Below are 14137 nucleotides of genomic sequence, written 5' to 3'. Positions count from 1 at the left end.
GGAGAGGGTTTTGGGGAAGACTAGCGGTAGCTTACCAAGAGAGTTTGTCAGCTTGTTCTTGCATAACGAGTATAAATCATTCTTATATGATAACGTAGCTAAACTTGATGGAGCTTGATGCCTTTGCCGGTCACTCTACTTCTTCACTCAAAATTTTGTGGTCTCTAATCGTTTAATCTTGACTGTCTTTCGGCCGTCGGAGATAGATATACTCTTGGTCTTGTATCAAGAGAAGAAGCTTGTTGTCATTGAGAGGCTAGAGAGCGGCATGTCGGAAACTCCTGATCATTTCGGCGCTGAGCCTGAGTATCTCAAACTCCGGCTTGAGAAATTGCCCAAGACACTCGATATGCCGCGATGGAGCTGTCAGCAACACCCAGTCTTGTCAGTTCTTAATACTCCCGGTTTTATCAACACTGCAGACACCTCCGATAGTGCACAATGTCATTGATTCTACAGCCTAGGCTAACGAAGTCATCTCCGGGATGACTTTCTTCTATTACACCTTTCCGCATGTGAAATATGACTCAGCCATGAAGTCACCATGCACACACAGATTTACTCCGAGTTACTAAGGTCATTATTTAATGCACATCTTATGTGGACGTGATAAGATGAGACTGGAAAACACTAAGACAGCGCACGGTAACAACGAGGAGCAGTGCATCACGTAAATAGTCCCGCACCACCTATGAACGCGGCGGTCTCTTCTCCGAGTACACAAATGACGTGTATTGGTTCAGAAGTTAGTACGGAAAGATATTAAGAGCCTACGCGGCAGACCGGACATCCGTGAGCGCGGAACTGCTCATCTCCGTTATTGGATGAACCAGGCTGCACACGTGTACAACATCCAGCTCTTGACGAGGCACGCATCTTCTCTAGGCTACACGACCGATTAAAGGCGGCAAACTCCAGACAAAGCCACGGGAGACCGTGAAAGGAAGGCCGCACCAAGGCCGAGAATCTTCGCGCGTCCTGACAAGGGACCGCTGCATGCGTATGACCAGAGCAAATGAACATGTTACGCGGTCGAGACATAGCACATGGCGTACAAATCGCCGATCGCGCGACACAATGCAAGACAGAATGTACGCCGGACGAACGAAAAGAAAAACGGTCAAAAGAAGAAATACGCCCTTGGTGTTCCAGCGAGGGGTTTGCGCGTAAGTACGTAGCGTACGTTTCAATTCCATCGTGCCACACTAGGCATCTAGTACTACGCTGAAACAAAACGGGAAAACAAAGAATATCCGTAAGCAGCCCAACAGCTAAAATAGACTTACCATGATCGAGATGAACCATACTTGGAAACAACAGCAGAAAAAAAGTATATCTCGATACTCGATACGAGACCAGATACAGTGAGAGAGAGAAGGGGGGAAAGCATATGCTTAGCTACACAAAACTGTAATAATTCGAGGCCTCCCCAAAAAAGCAGCCACCGCACCAACACTAAAAAATGACAACGCCAAAACACCCCCTTCCCCAACCAATCCAACCCCCAGCTAACCCAAAAAACCAGAAAACCAAAAACCCAAAAACCCAAAAAACCACTCGCAGCCAATTTCCGCCCCACAAACTCTCACCACCAAAGAAACCCACCTATCACCTTTCTAACTTTATTGACTCTTGCGTAAGCCATGACGCCGCCGTTCAGCTAACCCGCATCACCACAATTAACCAGGGGGTATGTGCATGAGCCTGACCCGAAGACGAAGACCCCTCCAAAACTTCGCCTCAACCTCCCTCTCCATCTCGGTCCTTCTAAGGCACTATTTGCAAAACGAAATACAGACAGACAGACAGACAGAGAGCGCGAAATACATATACTTTAGGTCTTACTATTGTCTTTGGGCGTTAAACGCGTTGTGTGTGTGTGTGTGTGTGTGTGTGTGTGTGTGTGTGTGTGTGTGTGTGTGTGTGGCTGTGCCCCCCTCCCCACCTCCACCCCCCCTTCTTCTTTCCCAGATCGCGCTCTCCAACTAAAGTAAAAAGAAGGGGAACCTGGGGGAGTTAGAAAACTCCAAAGAATGAACATGGCAAAAAGGGGACATGGGGGTGCGCTATCATATGTAATGCATATATGTGTGTTGCTTCGAATCAAGTTATTTTATTTGGGAGAGAGGGGGGCAAGGAAACGATTAAATGATGACTGATTGCTTGGTAAGAAGGTGAGATTGGTAAAGTAATGCCGGGGGGGAAGGGGTTGCATGGGCAAAAAAAGGGCTGAGAAAAGGGTGGCGCGAAAGAAGATGAGGGAGAGAAATGGGGTTGGGGGAGACTCGTTTCGGAATACGTCGTACCGGGATAAAAGTATGAGAGCGGGTGGGCGGGCCTCCACATACCGAGTTGGAAATAGTAAAAAGTGTTTTAATTTGGGACGAGGACTTGGTGACCCCACGTTCCTCTTTCGTGCAATGTCTCACGTGATAAATGTGGTGCTTGTCTGCCTGGTTTGTGGGGCCTAGAAGAATGGTGTACAAGACATACGTATGTGTAGATACTGTGTATGCAGTAACACAGCAAGGGCTATTTTTGGGCTCAGATAATAAAAAATCCAAAAAATCTTTCTATATGGTATCTGCCCCTAGTCTGAAATTTAACCCCCAGAGTTTACCCAAGTCCCCGCATCTAGATTCCCGAAACAAGTACCACACGTTCATTACATCAATCGCATTGCGTAAGAGAGAAAATGACAAAGGGAAATAGGAGAAAATGGGGGTGAATGTGTGAGTATGTGAGTGAGTGAAGAGATGAGAGAAAAGTAAGGGGGTATTAAGTGAAGTATTGAGCTATGTGCTGTGTGAAAGCAACTGGCAAGCTTTCTAAAAAAGGTAAAAAAGAGAACCGCTGCTACGTAAAGTAATAGATAGACCAAAGAAAACGAGAAACTGGGGTTGAAAAAAAATGTCAAAAAAATCCAAAAAGAAGACGCTGCATAAATGGGTATATTCCTCTTCTCCTTCCTTCACTGTCCTCTGACCCCATCAGAATCCTATCCTGCTAGGTCGAATGAATAAAAAAGGAGACGTGCGTGTGACTGTTGTGTACGTAAGGAGAAAAGGCTGCAGAGATGCAGGGTCAGGGGTTGGTGCCGTTGAGGTGACGTGTAGCTCGCTTCGATGGTATCGGAGCGAGGTTCGGAGTCACCTTGTTTGCGGTGATGTATGTGTTTTTTGAAAGGTTTTTGTTGTTTAAAGGAGGGTGGGTGTGCCAATGCCGGACCAGCCGGTCTGACAAGTTTGATGAGATATGTCTTGGAATATTGATTATTGGATGGTTTCCAAGGTTTAACCCCAGTTTAGCTCGTCGCCCCATGTACCGCCCATTTCACGGTGAGATGCTAGGCTATGTTGCGAAATGTTGCTGGGACGCCGCCTCATGATTAGCCGCGAGAATCGATTTTGGTGCTCATCTTTCGGCGGGGGTGGAGGTGGCTGGTCCATCTGGATACCGCGGTGGCTCGAGTTGTTCGATATGTTGATCAACCTTGGGACGTAACGGCGCGACGTTGGCGTACTAGGGGCTTGCGACTGTTGCTGCTGCTGTTGAAGAAAGTTTGGCGGAAGGCTTTGCCGTGGGTAGTGCGCAAAGTTGGCGTACTGAGAAGTCGGTACAGAAACGATTTCCTTGGCCTGTTGAAAGTCCATGTACGACGTTTGTTGTTGGTAGTTGAGGAGGTCAGGTGTCGATGAAAAGCCTGCATTTGGCCAGCCTTGTGATTGTGGCTGAAAATTTGGGGCCATTGGTTGAGAAAAGTCTGTCGACATCGATGTCATGCTGGTGTCGAATGCGTTGAACCCATCCATGCCGGTCGCAGCGCTCATACCGCCGTGAGACATATCGGTGCTAACAGGCCATTGTGACTGCGCCATCTCTTGCTGCTGCATCGTCTGCGGAGGCTCTACTGGGTCAATGTCCATCATCATCTGCTCCTGCGGAAGGCCGTGTGAGCTGTGGAGCCTGTTATCGGTTCCAAAGTCAGGCGCCAAGTCAGAAGCCTCCAGTTTGAATTCCACCATTTCGCCCTGACTAGCATCGTTCGATTCGGAAACGTCAGGAGTGGCTTCGCTTGCTGATTCAACGTCTTTGGCCTCGATCTCCGCCAAGTCGAAGGTGTCCTGCACCAACTTCTCAATGTCAAAAACGCGCGTGTCCCATTTCGTTTCGAGCTTGTATCGTAAACGGTTGCACTTCTTCGACTCCCATGCCAACGACGGCCAGTTCTGTTCTTCTCCATACCGTTCCGTCATCATCTGGTTCCAGGCGCTGGACACCTCTGGCTGCTTCAGCAGACCGAGAACAACATTAGTAAAGCTCCATTTTGACGATCCCTTCTCTTCGAAATGGAGTGCGATATGCTCGCAGCGCTCTTCCCAGGTAGTCAGGAGAGAGGCACAGAAGCCACATCCCCAAGCGTCCTTGTCGTGCATGACAATTTCGTACTTCTTCACACATGGAGATGCTTTCCTACTCGTTGGCTGGCCACTCTCCCTTGGTTGCTTGCAATGCTCACAGCCCTGTTTTGAATATTAGTCATAGGTCACGGACACGGTTACTCAGTTGACGTACATGAAGCTTGGTATGATGCTCGCGGAAACGCTTTCCAGCGTGGAAGATTTGCTCACAGTCTGGACATCTCCAAGTAAGTCTTTGCTCGTGGAACTCCTCCTCGTGCGATTTCCAGTACGGCTTCGATTTGAGCGCCTTGTCGCAGAACGTGCACGCGAAGTTCTTGGGTGCAGGTGTTGACGTAGTAGAGATTGTGGAAAGACGAGAAGACGCGGTCGACATGCGCGACGAAGCAGCGCTGTAGTGCGTGTACGACGAGTCGGTCGATGCGATTGACGAACGCGGATCCGAAAGCATGCTGGGGACTCTGCTCGACGGTACGCTCAGATAAGACGACGCACGGCTTCCAACGGTCGACATTGACGACCTGTCGGCGCCTGAGCGACGCATGCCATCTAGAGTCGCGTAAGTAAAAGGCAGGGCATCATAGATGCAACCCGACTGACCTCCATTGCGCGCAACGGACAATAACTGCAGAATCTGTTGGTCGTCGAGATGTTTGAGCGCATTGATATGATCAAAGAGCTGGGGCGCGAACTGGCTCTGTCCCGAGTGACGGGGCGATGAGGTGACGCTTTCGGTGACGCTGGTCAAAGGCGTGGAGCCTTGCAGGCTGCGTCGCGGTCGTTTGAACGAGTTACTCTGCTGAGGAGTGCTGAACTGGTATAGTTGAGACTCGTCGGCCTCCATGTTATCCAAGTATGCGCGCAGAAGCCTGTATCATGCCGGAGATTTGGGGTTCACGGGCCGTGTTGGGCGGGCAGAGCAGTGTTGTCGCTATGTAAAGGGAGGCGAGTGCGCGCGAAATGGAAGCGTTCGAGAAGCTTTTGACGATATACGAATGGGTATAAGCTCGGATCTTAGGCCGTCAGGAAGACATTGATCGTCCAATTTCCCGGGCGGAGACGGACGGCTCTTGTTTAGAAGAGCAAGATCCGTGGCCTGTTTCATGGGTTTCAAGAGGGCACTAGGAGACTGCCTTGGCACATGCAGGCACATAATTCCATGGCTGCTGCAACGCCCGCTCGTGATCGACGCTTGCCGCTGCGGCATACAGGCACACTCTTGGTCCGGGCGACTTTTTTTCTTTGAGGCTGCGGGAGCCGCCCTGGTGGGCATAGCAGTACAGTGTTCACACGCAGCAGCGTTGCAGCAGCAGCAGCGTCGGGAGGCGACGCGTCAACCGCCTGATGGTCCTAAAGGGAGATCGTCGCGGCGGCGCTGCAGGGACCCCAGCGCTTCCAGCCTAGGGCAGCGTGCTCAGGGGTAATTTAGCACGCAACGTGAAACGCGCATCTGCTCGCCATCTGGGAGCTGTTGTACCGTCCAACCCTGCTCGATGCCTCTCCAACGCCTAAAGAGCGTCTGGAGCCGTCGCTTGCATCAGGCATGATGCAAACCCAACTGACCCCACCATCACCGATCCATCGTGCCGTAGCAAAAGTGCATACTCGGACATTGATCCGAGGGCGTCTCAGGATGTGTGTATGCAAAAAAGGTGGCTCTTGTGGCAGTGCTGCGTAGGAGGCTGGGTTGGATGCTGCTCAGGAGACGGAGAGGGAGACGTAGACAATGGTTTGCGTCGGCAGAACAAATACGGCACACCTGGTGCCTTGCAACAGTATCACGCGAGGGCATCGACGCAGACGCAAGACGGACAGTAATGGGCAACGGGTGCTTTCTAGGCCCCACGGGTGCAGAACTGGCGGTGGTTTAGGTTCGCCGGGTGGAACTGATGATCACGTGTTGCATATGTAGGTGTGTATGGGGCGCAGGCTCCCTTTGCCAGCAGCGGACCTGTCGTCATCCTGCCAGAGGCGAGATAAGGCAAGGACTCGTGCAGATCCCGCATAACGTCGAATGATCGCTCGTGTCCGTCAGGGAGACCTTTTTGCAATCAAGCATTCCTTGCAGGATCTGCCTAACTAGCAACCGTCTTTCTGGGGTACTGCTGCCGGTGAGGGCAAGCTGTCCTATTTTTGGCCCACGGCAATGGTCCGCTCACAACAGGCAAGACGTCTGTAAAACAACGACTACGGGTTGCTTGGACCATCGGCCTGCATGAGTCGAAACATGCGTGGTGTAAAGAGGGCTTTGACGGCCGCTCTATAGTGTAGTGTGTAAAAGTAAGCCGGAGATGCAGAAGTCATGCGGCACAGCATCCAGCAGTACATGCGCGGCGTGTGCCTCGACGCCCTCTTGCCGGGGAAGTGTCAGAGTTTATGCGAGGGAATTGCTGCTCAAGCCCGCATGTCACCTACAGCATCAAGCTGTCAATTGCGAGAAATTCGCAGAGTCGGAGCAAAGCTCGAGCGGGCCGGCGTATACTGTGTACTTGCTTAGTACAGTATACAGTGGCGTAGGCGTGAAGAGGCGTCATGTTTCACGGAAAATCCCAGTGCTGGCATCGGTCGGTGATCGATCTCGGACGGGCAGCGGAGTGGAAGGGAGGCAATTAGAGAGATTGATTGCATGGAAGTATGCATTCATGCTGCCGGCGGACGACGGCGTGCTCGGTGGCTGAGTCTATCTGAAAGCGGCGCCCCGCTCCGGATAAGAGCGAAAGCAGAGGCTAGGCTGAGGCGACATTGAGGACGGTGGATGTCATCCGATGCCTTAACACGAAGTGGACCAGCGATCGAAATTTTGGGTAAATGGATAAAACACAAAAGTCGACGCGTGAGAGGCTAGGCAACGGATCGAGTGGCCCGGTGTGCGCGGAGCTTGCCAAACCACCACCATAACAAAGCCTGATATGCTGACACCAAACGTGCAATGGTAGGTGGACATGTGTCATGAGCGAATGGTGGGTGGTGGTGTTGATGGTGGTGAGCGAATAGGAGGGCCTGTGGCGTATTATTACATGGAGTAGCAGACCCGAACACAGGTTTGAGTGACAAACACGGTTGCGTGTCTGTTGGAGTAGCCTCCAACCGAGTGAGACTAGAAAAGAAAGACGGTTGGCCTAATCGAGTATGTGTTGACATGGTATGTGTGCTTTGATCATGCAAATGGCTCCCTACTGCGATGCAACGACTCTTACAATCGATGGCGTCAAGCACAATGGCCGTGGTGGAGGTAGTGCTGGATCGAAAATGGCCCAATTGGTATAGCGCCACTTTGGAGCCACATGCGGTTAGACCGTCCAACTCGTCGCGTCGCGTCACGTCACGTCGCGTACGTATCGTGACTTTGGGAAATCACGCTCGCAGTCCAAGCGTGTATGCGGCTGCAATTGACCATACCACACTCGGGCACACAATTCATCGCTGTTCGTTTCTGATACTTACGAAGAGGCCAAGACGCTTTTGCATCAACTCTCTGGCCTTGGGCTTTCTCGCCAACAGTCTGCCCGGCCCTCCACACGCCTTGCAACTCCATCCGATATCAACTTCACACCGTCGTGCCCCGCATTTCACGACGCCGACTTAGTCAGACAACAACCACCTGCCAGCATCGAAGCAATATAACAGTCCTCAGAGATAGCAGCGCTCATGTCACACTCACCAGCACGCGTGCCGGACGCGTCCGCAAAGCCCCGAACGAAGCTCCTCGCAGCACTACGGAAACCCACAGCCGAGTCTTCAGAAAGCGAGGCTGAGTCTGATAATGGCAGCTCAGCATCTGAAGACGAGCCACATGCTCCCATTGCCCTGTCAAAACCCCTCGCAATGCCAATACGCCCACAGTTGGACACAGATATAGCCAATGATGTAGAGGAGAGCGACGGAGAAGATGCATACGAACTTATGAAGAAACGATTGGCTGCCAGCAAGACTTCAGCGGTAGCTGAACCAGCTCTACAACCAGCAGAGGGAGGCGCACATGTCGTTGCTACCGTTGAAAGTAGCAATGACGAAGACGAAATGCCTGTGCGCGCCAACGTTCGCAAGTCGTTTACGAAAAGAACAAAAACCGTGAGCCCTCGTGCTTCGCCATCGCCAAACCTACGATCACGGACAGCATCACCGGGTCTGTTTGTCACCCCAGATCCCTCGCCAATCAAAAACAAGTCTAGGGCAGTAATAGACGCCGGCACCGATTCGGAATCATCACAGCCCGCACATAATGCAGATTTGCAAGAGCGAGTACGACGTATCCGTGAGGAGAGACTGGCAAAACAACAAGAGCAGGAGGCACAGCAGAAAAGGTCCAATAAGACCACGCGGCGCCGGGGCGAAGAGGGCTCTGGAAGCGACACAGATGACGAGAGCGGCAGACGGCTTACCCAACAAGCCAAGCCAACTCGAAAAGCTGGCAAGAAAGCCATGGAGGCAATGGCCCGGGACCAGCAGCGCATCAGTCGCAACATGCAACTTACGCACCAGGCAAAGACAAAAAAACGCTTCACAACTCAGGATCTTTTCAAAAAGTTCAACTTCCAAGCACCAAATACCGATGCCGCAGCACTTCCAACACCTGAACCAAGCTCGGCATTGACTTCTTCCGACGCAGAGGTGAACCAAGTGCATGATGCCCAGCCGAAAAGCCCATCAAGACAAGAACACGACGTAGAAATGCACGCCGTGCCGAGCGATGAGAAGACGATTGATATGGCGTCAGAGACACAGAACGGCATTCACTCTCCACATCCCGCCAAGCTCGACAAGGGCAAAGGAAGAGCACCAGAGTTCCAACATCTTCCAGAGCATCCTTGGATGAAACAAAAAGAGACGTCGATGCAGCAAAATACTGTAACAGATACAAAGACTGCTCGGGATGACGATATGGTGGAGCTCTCAGACTCAGACGGTGATGTGTCTGTGAAACAGCCAAAAAGCAGATTCCCCGTCTTCGATCGATTGCCCGTCAAGAAAAAGGACGAAGGTGGTTCCCTCGTACACCTGCGTGCTCTTGCCCAATTGGCAAAATCCCCTCCAAAGGTCAAGAAAGGTCAAAAGTCTGTCACTCGTGGCGAGATGGAGCTTTTGTTGGCTCAAAAGGCCCGTGAACAGACTGCCAAAGCTCGAGAGGAGAGAATCGCCGACCTCATCAAACGAGGCCACAACCCCGAAACCGAAGAGGAGAGAGAAAAGCGCCAAGAGGAAATCGACGACATGGTGGCCATGCTCGAAAAGCAAAGACAGGAAGACCTCAAGCTCGCCAAGAGAGAAAAGAACGAGGCCAAGCAAAATGGTGAAACGTTAGATGAACTTCCATCTAGCGACGAGGAAGACGGCGATTATATTGGAAGTGGAGAGGAAAACGCAGGCGACGATGACGATGACGATGAGAACCAAGAAGAAGCTGAAATCGAGCTTTCTGGGTCCGAAGACGAAGAAACCGAAACTCTTGATGGTGCTGAGAGCGGTCAAACAGAAAACACTGACGAGCCTGTTGAGAAAATGGCTGATGAGCATGAAGAGCCAGGAGAGACGGATCAAACACCTCATGATGACGAAGATGTGCACATGGAAGACGATGACGTAAACGTACCTCTTCGAAGGCGAACGGTCAACAGAACCCGCAATCGAGTCATCGAAGATGAAGATGAAAGCGACACCGAAACCGTCAAAAATGCCTCTCCAACCCAAGCAGCGACTCAAGACGACGCAATGGCCGCCTTCGGTTTCGGGAAAGCCAACGCTGATGTAGGCCTCACGCAAATGTTCGCGGGCACAATGGCCGAGCTTGAATCGGAGTCTCGGTCTGCACCTGTTGTTGACACCGAGCAAGATTCTCTCGAGTTCTTGCGAAACCTGCCCGAAACTCAGCCTGTTGTGCCTTTTAGCCAGGCATCAGACTTCATGGTTGCCAACAGCCAATCCATAGTGTCGCCACAAAAGCCGTCACGAACTAGCCCCGAGTCCAACTTGAACTTGGGTATTAGCCAAGTGGTCAAGACTTCACCTACCTTCTCGCAGACACAACCAGATGATTTTGAGCCAACCCAGGACGCCGGCTTTTCCTTCTCGCGTTCGCCAGCAGGTCTCGCCCCGCCCCCATCCACAGTTGACACTGTCATGATGGCTGTTGCCGAGTCTCCAATCAAGCAAAGAAAGGGCAAACTTCAACGCGGAAGACGGGAGATGACTGTAGAATTTTCTGACGTAGAGGAAGACTTGGAAGATCATGATGAAGAGGAAGAAAGTGAAGATGACATTCAGCGGCCACCTAAGCCTAGCAAGGATGCCTTCAGAAAGATGCAGCAGGCGGCCAAGAAGGCAAAGGCGGTAGAAGAATTCGACAAAAAGAACAGCATGGCAAGGGAAGCTGTTATGGAGCAGGCCGAGGAGTCTGAGGATGAATATGCTGGTCTTGGAGGTGCCAGTGACGACGAAGAGGGAGAGGAGGATGAAGAGCTGAAGGCCATGATTGACCACAACGATGTCAAGGTCGACGAACGCCAAATCGCCGCCTTCTATGCGTAAGTACAACTACGTGTCTCATAGTTCATAAAGTCAAGTACTAACACATCGCAGCGACAAGACAAAGAAAGATGATGAGAAGCAGCTTGCCGAGCTTTACAAGAAAATGCAAAGCAAAGGTGGTCTACGTAGGCATGCAGGTGGCTACGATGGCTTCGACATGTCCGATTCTGAAGACGAAGCCGAAATGCGCCAGCGCAAAAAGCGTGCAGCGTTCCAAAAGCAGACCAACGCCTTGTTGCAGGATCAAAAGGTCAAGGCCCTCGCTGACGACGACAAAAAGAAGGCCTTCTTCAACACACTTGCCGACTTTGCTGACGACGGTGAATACGACTACCTCAATATGCCTGAGAAGGAGATGGATGTGGATTCTCCACAGTCTCAGTCCCAACAACAAACCCAAGACGATGACATTGCCATACCAGACTCGCAGAGCCTCTCTACGTCAGAAAACAGCCTGTTGAAACGCAAGTCTGAGAGCTCACAGAAGGAAAACCGTCCACCTCCACACATGCGCCGCACGGCTGCGTCTGACGCACTAAGTCGCAAACCTCTTACAGCTGACGACGTCAAGCACTCTATTTCAGAGCTCATCGAAGACCCACGCGTTGTGATCCCAGACTCACAATTATCAGATGCCGAGGAAGACAAGGAGCAGATACACGCCAGCAAGCAGTTTCCTCAGCGAAAGCCAATCATTGACCGCCTGACTTTGAGTCGGCAATCCACAGTCGAAGAATCTACTGCAAGTGCAGAGTCAAACATGGCCTTCCACAACTCGACGCGTGTGGCTACTGCACCAGGCTTCCGCGTGCCCTCACTTATTCGCCAGGCTACCAGTAATCTATCCATCAGCAGTGAGCGCTCTAGTGGCAGTGGTGCTTCTGCCTCAGCCCCCAAGGAAGCGGGTGTTAGAAGAGGCGGTACTGGACGCAGCAATATCCATGCGCAAGCAAGAGAAGCAGAGCGCAGGCAGTTGTTGGAGAAGAAGGAAGGAAAGAGGAAGGAGGCGCTTAGGAAGAAGGTTGAAGGTGGGAGGAAGAAGGGCATGAGGAGTGTATTGAGTGATCTCGGGGGTGGGTTTGAGTAATTTTTCTGACGTTTGCATAATGAGGACGGTGTGGTTGGCATTTGTATCTTACTGGGTTTGGCGTTGTCGTAAGCGTCATGAATCAATGCATCGACGAGCATTTGGACAGCATTTCTTGGTTGGGGATTTAGGGTAGTGTTTGACTTATGGTGTGCGAAATGTCATCATAGTATCATGAGTACTTAATTACATTCATCTCGAAATACGATCTTTTTTGAATGATGCGATGTCTTTCGAATGATCTGCCTGGTGGCTGAACTGGACTTTTGCTTTATCTTTGGAATATTAACCCCGCAGTGCGCGTATAATCCTTCACAATTCGATAGTGACAGTGATGATTAGTGGGGACATTCTGTGTTAACCTATCAAAGTATCATCTACACAAGATTCAATCGTTTAGAAAGCGATGCAGTGCTGAAAACAAGATGGTATACTGATAGAGCGCACTACGGATTATGAATTATATAGATATAGCAGAACTATGCAAGTGAAGCTACCGCGAGACGCAACGCGATTTCCTATGCTTGTGTGTAATTTTAGATGAGAAAATTCACTATGTTATTTACGTTACTGTATATGTGCGCGATTGTTTTGCAGCTTGCCATGTGCAACAACCATGAATAAAAGCCATAAATCAGAATTTACCTCAGTAACCGTGAAGCCCATATCGAATACAAAAACCATTGACAAAACTATTCCCCATCAGTAATGACAGCGATAAAAAGATGTAAACATAGTCGTGTGTTGCAGTCACTTGGTCTCCCAGTAACAATCTTCAAACGCATCACCCTCACTCTCACTCTCACTCTCACTGCCCTATATTTTCCATTTCACAAATCCTACAACAACAAAAAACCTTCCAAAAACCCTCTACTGAACTCAACTCCACCGCAACAAGATCCATCCCCACAGAACAAGACCATGCCTCTCTTTTCAGGCAAAGAAGCCTTCGTCATGCTCGGTCTCTCACCAATCCAACCCTCGCTCCACCATCACTCCCAAAACTGCACCATCTGCACTCTCCCTCTCACCATGCACCCGGGCCTCATCTCAGAGCCGCCATCCACAGCTTCAGAAGCAACATCCAATGTAGGTAAACTACCAGCCCCCCCGTGTCAAATTCCCCAAGCCAATTCCCCAGCGCGCTCCGCACCCAGCCACACGCATCAACCTCTGCAACCACATCGTTGGCAAAGAATGCCTGCTCGCGTGGCTCGACATCAGCTGCGCGTGTCCGGTGTGCAACCGCATTCTGTTCGACGCCACCGACGAGGAGATTACGGAGCGCGACGTCGCGTTTGTGTACAAGAAGTTGAGGTGGCTGTGGAGGAAGTGGGAGATTTTCGCGGCGATTGAGAGGGTTATGTGGAGGAGGTGGGTTGAGCGGAGGGGGCGCGAAGAGCGGGCTCCTGGTGTTGATCTGGTGGAGGGGGAGGGAGAGGGAGAAGGGGGGATGTTTGAGGGGGAGTTTTGGGATGGGAGTGAGGAGGGGGAGGTTGTTGAGATGGAGGAGGGTGATGAGGATGAGGAGATGGGAGATGACAACGAGGGATACAACAACGAGAGCTACAACAACGAGGGCCACGACGAGGGCTACGAGGGGGAGAATGAAGGCGAGGGCCATGATGGTGTCGGCGGTTCAGAAGATATGGACATTTCAGAGTCTTCAGAGTGACTGGGCTCGAAATCTACACAACAGCTGCTGGAATTATCAGAATATCCAGAGTAAGCCAACTCAAAAGACTACATATCGGATGGAGAACTGCTCGGATGCTTGATCAACACGTTAGACGCATACAACGCTACAACACCCACATTTGGGTACCATGACGCCACCCCCCCCCCAAAAAAAAATCAAAACTTTCACACACACACACACACACACAAAAATATCTCTCATCGTTTAAAGTGCCCATGTCTTGCAATGTGTTTCCAACGCTCAGCTTACGCAAACTGTAGAATCCAGGTTCCGACCAAGACCCCTTTCTTACACTGACATTAGGTCGAGATCCATCGCACCCACTCAACCTAACGCCAATCCCCCTCGCTAGCATTGGTGCACCATGGAATGTACTTCAGTAATCCGGCACCCATCCACCCATCG

General features: G+C 51.1%; 4 protein-coding genes across 4 annotated transcripts; 3 read left to right on the top strand and 1 right to left on the bottom strand.

Moving 5' to 3' along the window:
• Nucleotides 1–3293: 3293 nt before the first annotated feature.
• Nucleotides 3294–5265, bottom strand: COCCADRAFT_33271 (uncharacterized protein; the record flags this gene model as incomplete). The annotated part of the gene is made up of 2 exons (XM_007709979.1): nt 3294–4523; nt 4576–5265. 2 exons carry the CDS (start codon nt 5263–5265, stop codon nt 3294–3296), a joined length of 1920 nt encoding a protein of 639 aa, XP_007708169.1.
• Nucleotides 5266–7638: 2373 nt separating this feature from the next.
• COCCADRAFT_85260 (uncharacterized protein) lies at nt 7639–8007 on the top strand (the record flags this gene model as incomplete). The annotated part of the gene is made up of 1 exon (XM_007710014.1): nt 7639–8007. One exon carries the CDS (start codon nt 7639–7641, stop codon nt 8005–8007), a length of 369 nt encoding a protein of 122 aa, XP_007708204.1.
• Nucleotides 8008–8069: 62 nt separating this feature from the next.
• Nucleotides 8070–12033, top strand: COCCADRAFT_1599 (uncharacterized protein; the record flags this gene model as incomplete). The annotated part of the gene is made up of 2 exons (XM_007709946.1): nt 8070–10942; nt 10998–12033. 2 exons carry the CDS (start codon nt 8070–8072, stop codon nt 12031–12033), a joined length of 3909 nt encoding a protein of 1302 aa, XP_007708136.1.
• A 921-nt stretch (nt 12034–12954) lies between these two features.
• Nucleotides 12955–13708, top strand: COCCADRAFT_85334 (uncharacterized protein; the record flags this gene model as incomplete). The annotated part of the gene is made up of 2 exons (XM_007710013.1): nt 12955–13122; nt 13163–13708. The coding sequence occupies 2 exons, from the start codon at nt 12955–12957 to the stop codon at nt 13706–13708; spliced, it is 714 nt and encodes a 237-aa protein (XP_007708203.1).
• Nucleotides 13709–14137: the final 429 nt, after the last annotated feature.

Source organism: Bipolaris zeicola (genome assembly GCF_000523435.1).
Source record: "Bipolaris zeicola 26-R-13 unplaced genomic scaffold scaffold_13, whole genome shotgun sequence".
Lineage (NCBI taxonomy): Eukaryota > Fungi > Ascomycota > Dothideomycetes > Pleosporales > Pleosporaceae > Bipolaris > Bipolaris zeicola.
The sequence above is the reverse complement of the archived record's forward strand: the minus strand, read 5'-3'. Positions and strand labels throughout refer to the sequence as shown.